Below are 6,988 nucleotides of genomic sequence, written 5' to 3' on the forward strand. Positions count from 1 at the left end.
AACATTGGGGTACCCAAGTTTTCGTCCTCAGGGCCCAACAATTTCGTTTTTCACTTGGAGAGAAGCAACAGTGATCTCTCTTGAAGACTATATAGTTCTTGGTGGAATCAGCTCTTGGAAAACCCGATGTACGTAACACGTTGGCTTATTAATGAATTTTAGAGGAAACAGAGGAAGAGCTGGAGAAGAAGAGGATAAAGATGTGACTAACAACCAAGGCAAAGAAAGCTTGGCATCTAAATCAGTGACGCAGTTCATGGAGAAAAAATATAGGATTCGTTTTAGCACTCCTCAATGGCACCAGAATGGGATCTTGAATATTGTTCAACAATTGGAATCAGCAAACAATCAGAGATCGGTTAAACCATAAGGACGACAAATTTGTGAGTCTCGATGTCCTCAAGGAAGGAACCTGGTAGCACTTGTTTTATACAAGTAAAGCATTCCATCAGAGAGTATGTTGGAGTATTGCTAGCTGCAATTTTCTTAACAACTCATTTACCTCTCTCATGTCTTCCCTCTTGCTCTATTGGTTTGTCTAGTCTCACAGCTTAAACCTTCTGATCTTTCACAAAACTCAAAAGTAAATCATTTAATCATCAATGTAATAGCTCAGTGGTTAGAGCACCCACTACCTATATACGAAGTCATGGGTTCGAGTCACCATGGGGGCAGGAGTGAAACCCTTTTATCCTCTTTTTGAAAAAAAAAAGAAAAAAAACAACAAAAATTCGCAGTATCTCGGAGAGAAGGTTGAGAGTTTTCCATATGTTTATGCTTAGATCCTAATCTTATGAAGAGAAATAAAAGCAAAACACTAATCAGGGATCAATCTACTTGTTACATAAAATCTGAACATCAAAGAGTCATTTATAATCGTTCATGTGGCTCACATTATTATTACGTATTAATTGCCTTTGTTCTAAGAACTTTGATCTCGGCATATATCAAGGTTGCAGAGAGGCCGATTACTAGAATAACTGCATCTATTTCTTTTCTAAATTAATTCTGTATGTTGTTTAATTGTGATTTTTAATTAATATAAGTTTTTCTTAATTCTTAAAAAACATGAAAATTATTTTATATCCAACTAGGAAACCATTTCAACAGAAAATTCTAAAGAACTCACGGTACTATGGCATGTACCATGTCATTTGATAAATATATATTGGTTTTGGGATCCCTAACGACACTGCATTAAGTTTTTTTTTTTTTTTTCTCTTTTTTAAAAGATGATCAAAGGAACTCCTACCCCCATGGTGACTCGAACCTATGACTTCGTACATAGGTAGTGGGTCATTAAGCTTAAGTATATGTCTCATCCGGCAGCATTAAATTGAGATTAATATTATTTACACAAAAGGAAAAAATAAACAGAAAAAGATCAAGAACCCCTAAACCTAATTTTCTCATCACAAATCCCAAATTCTCTCTCAATCTCAGCTTTTCCCGTCCTATTAATCCTTTCTCCGTCTCGGCCTCCCTCGCTTCTAAGGACCAAGGTAATTATAAATTTTTTTATCTAATTTGCACCGTACTTTGGTTCTTCTTCTTCTTCTTCTTATAATCTGGTTTCTTAAAATTTCGTTTTCGCTTGACTTAGTAGTAGAATGGCACTTGAGAAGGATTCAGAGATAGCAGAATTGACAGAGTCTGGCAAAAATATTGCGCAAGATGTGGTGGAACAAATCCTATCAACTCTGCCTCCCAAATCTCTTATGCGATTCAAGTGCGTCTCTAAATGGTGGTACCATCTCATCACCAGTCCCAGGTTCGTAGCCAAGCACCTGTCCATTTCCAAACACAACAGACCCTCAACTTGTGCTCTTATAAAGAGTTTAGTCAGCAATGACGCAGAAGCTCAAGAGCCTGAAATGGTTTTCTCATTGCTTAACTTTTCCTATGAAAATGATAATAACGCTGGTGGTGCGCTTAGCACTAATCTTTCTAGTGTGGAAGACCTCACAATCCCTACAAGGGTAGTCGAATCACTTCGTATTATAGGCCATTGTGATGGGATTGTTTGTCTAGCTTTAATCGATTATCAGCAGAGGCTAGCTAAACCTAGTCAAGTGTGTCTATGGAATCCTGCAATTCAGCAATTTAAATTTCTTCCCGAGGAGCCATTCCTTCCAGATTGGTCCAAGGTACCACACAGCCGTATGGTCCAAGAATTTGCTTACCTGCGTCCAATATCTCTACTCAATGGTGAAACCATGGGGTTTGGCTATGATCCTAAATCTAAAGATTACAAGGTTATTGACATTGGATTTTCTGATTCCAAATTTTATGGTGATCCAGAATGTTATGGCGGACATGTGATTGTTTATCCTCCAAAAGCAGTAGTATACACCCTGCAAACTGATTCTTGGAGAGAGATCAAGACTTTTTCTTTGGAAAGGGAAACCAGTTACCTTTGGCCTGATACGTTCCAGCTATACTTGAAGGGTGTTTGTTATTGGTTGGGATATGAGCAACAAAAGGAATTCTTATGTCTATTTCAGACTCACCAAGAAGAGGAAGAACGCATTGCGCGAGCGATCATTTCGTTTGATACTAGTGATGAGGTTTTTCATGATATAATGTTACCGCATGGGCTACTGGAATTTTACGGTTTTGATAATTTCCTTACATTGCATCTTACGGAGTGGAATGAGTCTGTTGCTCTTTTCAGCTTGCTTTTTGAGGATGAGCACAAAGCTACAATGTGGGTGATGGATGCCAAAGGTGCTTGGACAAAGCAATTAACTTTTGAATATGTAGACTACTTTCCTTACAGCTTACCTCGAAAGATATTGGCATTTTGGAAGAGCAACGAAATTTTTGGAGTTGGAGAAAATGGATCTATTGTCTGCTATAACCTCAATACCAAAATTGTCAAGCATCTTCCGATTCGAAGTGTTCCAGATTATTTTCCACCCTCTAGAGACACTTTCTATCCTTTTTGTTGTATTGCTTATGTGAATAGTGTCGTACCAATCATGAATCATGTCAGAGAGCACATTTGATTTGATTTGATTTGAGAGAGGATATACTTGGGTTAGAACTGTAACGGCAAGTAGTATTCCGGGAAGTTTTAGATGTTTCATTTGGGATGTTTAAGTTGAGGCAAGCAGGTTGATCGCATTGTATGTGTTCTCTCTGTATAATGTTTTTGCTACCCAATCATAATTGTGGTGGTTTTGCCACATTTTCCCATTTGACTGTTAAATATGAAATCTTGTAGTGATCTTGTAGAGAAACATAACCTTCTTTTTTTTTCCTTCATAAAATTATTAGCTCATTATCTTTTGAGAAAAACAAGATTTTGGGTTCACAACCCAGAAAAATTCAGAGAATTTTTAGTACTAATGACACAGAAGAAGAACGCAGCAGAAAATGCTATGATGGAGATAGAGAGCAGCAAGCCCTCAGGAATGGGCTTGTGGCTGGTGGGCTTAGTCCTCTGAATGACTCTATGGTGGGAGAAGGCCATTGTGGAAATTGTAGGCTGACGTGGAAGGATCTGACAGGGATGGTGACTCTGAGTAACGGTGAGATTCGGACGGCTTTGGAGGGTTTAATGTTGACTTGTGAGTCATGTGAAGGCAACAGCAGCAAATCTTGACATGAAGATTATGGCTGCAGCAGCACACCTTGTGTAATTAATGTAGCCATAGTAGCACACCTTGTGTAATTAATGTAGTCATAGTAGCACACCTTGTGTAATTAATGTAGCCGTAGTTCTTGACTTATTGTATTTACTTTCACACTTAGCTCTAGGCAATTTGTACCTCTATATATATCCTCCAGTTTGGAGAAGAAGATGCATTGGAAAATTATACCATAAACCTCTACATTTGACATGGTATCAGAGCAGTTTAGCTCTTGAGACCGATATCCATATTCCGCTGCCAGAAATACCAAAGAGAAGAACTCTGTTCTTCATCTTTTTACCCAGAAAATATATCCACACCAATATCATCCCCAAGAAGATTATTTCTTCTTTTTTTTCTTGCACTTCTAGGCCTGCAAGTCTGCCGGCATTCTTTGTGCATGTCTCTGGACCTTTAGATCAATTACCTTCTTTGCCAAGGATAGACTATTGCCCAGAATCAGACCCAGCAACCGATCCACCATGGTATCTTGGAAGAGGACAGACTGAAAAGAGCTTCTGGTTTATCGACCACCTCTTTCTCTCACTCTCTCTTTCTCACAAAATTTTAGCCTGTTGGCTTTGTTGGTGCCGGTATTTTTTTTTTCTTTCTTCTTTCAAGCAAGTTGCACTCTCTGTTAAATATTGTGCATACTTTGTTTAATTGTTTGCATGCTTTGTCGGCATCATTCCATTCTCTCACTATTATCATAAATTAATCCCTTTTGAAAGTTTTTTTTTTCTCTCACCAAAGTCCACTTCCTCTGCCGACCCACTTCCCACACCCTTATATTCAGTTTTTCAATGGCTGGCCCTGATGCTCCACTTTTAGAAGGAAGGAATACCAGCAATTCTGGACTTCAGAAAATTGAAGTTTCCGTTCAACACCCAGATTCTTCCTTAAGTTCATTCGGAGGAGCAAAACTAAATGGACCTGGGAATTACAGGACATGGAAGAAGATGATTTCCGCTCACCTTCGTGGAATCCATAAGATGGGTCATGTCGTCGGTACCATTAAGGCACCGCTGAATGAAGAAAGTGAAGAATATGTCAAGTGGGAAGATGCTGATGGACTTGTACTATCAATTTTGTACAAAGCCATGACTGATGAGGTGATCCAATTAATCATTGGGTGTGACACTGCTGCAGAAGTTTGGAAGACACTCAATGATCTCTATCTGAATGAATCAGATTTTTCTCAAATCTATGAGTTGTTGTGCAAGGCAACAAGGATGAAGCAAGATGGGCAAGCAGTTTCAGTGTTTTACACCCAGCTGAAAAATGTTTGGGCTGAGATCGATCAGCGACGACCAAACAAATTGAAGAATGCTGAGGATATTACTTGGTACCAAAAAGAGAAGGAGTTGGAGCGTGTGCACCAATTTCTGAGTGGATTAAATGCTAGACATGACAGTGCCAAAGGAGAGTTGTTGCGTCGGCAAGAGCCTCCTTCCCTTACTGAGGCTTTTACCTACATCCGTAAGGATGAGTCTCAGCAAGACAGCACAAAGGCAGTCCATTCTGAAATCTCCAGCCTGACAATCCAAGCTAAGCCCCCACGGGCTCAAGGTCCACCTCCTGGCTTCAGTACACCACTATCAGGATTACAACCCATAACTCAGGGTCCATATCCAGGCAAGTCTGTATGTCAACATTGCAAACTACCTGGACATACCAAGGAGACTTGTTATAAGTTAGTTGGGTACCCTGCTGGATACTTCAGCAAACCCAAGCCAACTGAACATCGAGGCAGAGGAAAGGCAGTTGTCCATCTTGTTCAGAGTTCAGAGTCCTTTGGAGTCGTTGGGCAAGATCATACCACTAGCGGTGATGGCCCTCCCTCAGTCTCAATGGTTGCTAGACGTACTGGTAAGATCGGTATGGCTTTAAAAGTTTCTAACTTTGTTGGTTCAGATACTTGGATTATTGATTCTGGTGCTTCAGATCATATGACCTATGATAGGAAGTATTTTCTTACCTTATCCACCCCTAATGTGTCATATGTTACAAATGCCAATGGTGAATCATTTCCAGTCCTAGGTATTGGGTCCATACGAGTCACACCTACCTTAGTATTGCATGATGTGTTGTATGTGCCAGCCTTGTCTCACCACCTAATCTCAGTTCCCCAACTGAATACTCAATCCTTGTGCTCTGTGACATTTTATCCCATGTATGTGGTATTTCAGGATCTTCTGACCAGGGAAGTTATTGGCAAGGGGTATATGAGGGGAAGACTGTTTCATCTGGATCAGGCTTATGCCGGGGAGAGGCCAAGGAAGAATGTCCCAGTTGCTTTGACAATGGCTTCTAAAGAGCTCAATGAAGTTTGGTTATGGCACAGACGCTTAGGGCATCCTTCATTCAGTGTAATGCGTAAAACTATGCCCTCTTTATTTGTTGGCATTGATGAGTCGACCTTACATTGTGAAACTTGTGTTTTAGCGAAAAGCCATAGAGTCAACTATCCATTAAGTCTTTCTAATAAAAGTTCTAAGCCTTTTGAGATTATTCACTCTGATGTGTGGGGACCTTCTCGAGAACCCACTGTTTCTGGAATGCGTTATTTTGTCTTATTTATTGATAATTGCACTCGATTATCATGGGTAGCATTGCTTAAGTCTAAGGATGGTGTGTTTTCTGCTTTTCAAGCCTTTGAAAAATTGATTCAAACACAGTTCAATGGTCATATCAAAGTTTTTCGTTCTGACAATGGAGGGGAGTTTGTTAATCATGATTTTCAGGAATATTTCCAAGAAAAAGGTATAATCCATCAAACCACTTGTCCCCAAACACCTGAACAAAATGGTGTGTCTGAGCGTAAAAATCGTCATCTCCTAGACATAGCAAGAGCATTGCTATTTGGTGCTCATATGCCCAAGTATCTTTGGGGTGAAGCAGTTCAAACTGCCTCACATCTTATTAATCGTCTTCCTTCCAGTGTTCTTCAGGGGCGCATTCCCTTTGCAGTCCTTTCAACCCATGTCTCTATTCCTTCCTTCCATAATCTTCCTGCTCGTGTCTTTGGTTGTGTTGCCTTTGTCCACATTCCCCAAAATCAGAGGTCAAAGTTAGATGCCCGAGCTCTCAAATGCGTCTTTGTAGGTTATGGCTCTCATCAGAAAGGCTATAAGTGCTATCACCCACCTACACGAAAATTCTATGTCACCATGGACGTGTCATTTTATGAAGATATGTGTTATTTCTCCCCCAACAACACCTCTCTTCAGGGGGAGAATGAGTTTTTTGAAGAGATGTGTGTTGGTGGAGAGTTGAAGAAGAATAAAGACGCAGAAGAAGAGAGTATTGACATCCCGGAATCAACTAGTCAAATTACCCAAATCGACCAGTCA

At 40.0% G+C, this 6,988-nt stretch overlaps 1 protein-coding gene across 1 annotated transcript; it reads left to right on the top strand.

Moving 5' to 3' along the window:
• The first annotated feature begins 1,411 nt into the window (after positions 1-1,411).
• LOC112194012 (putative F-box protein At1g47790) lies at positions 1,412-3,267 on the top strand. The gene is made up of 2 exons (XM_024334278.2): positions 1,412-1,502; positions 1,607-3,267. The coding sequence occupies exon 2, from the start codon at positions 1,611-1,613 to the stop codon at positions 3,006-3,008; it is 1,398 nt and encodes a 465-aa protein (XP_024190046.1). The 5' UTR covers positions 1,412-1,502; positions 1,607-1,610; the 3' UTR covers positions 3,009-3,267.
• Positions 3,268-6,988: the final 3,721 nt, after the last annotated feature.

This window comes from Rosa chinensis, chromosome 3 (assembly GCF_002994745.2).
Source record: "Rosa chinensis cultivar Old Blush chromosome 3, RchiOBHm-V2, whole genome shotgun sequence".
In the NCBI taxonomy this organism is placed as follows: Eukaryota; Viridiplantae; Streptophyta; class Magnoliopsida; order Rosales; family Rosaceae; genus Rosa; species Rosa chinensis.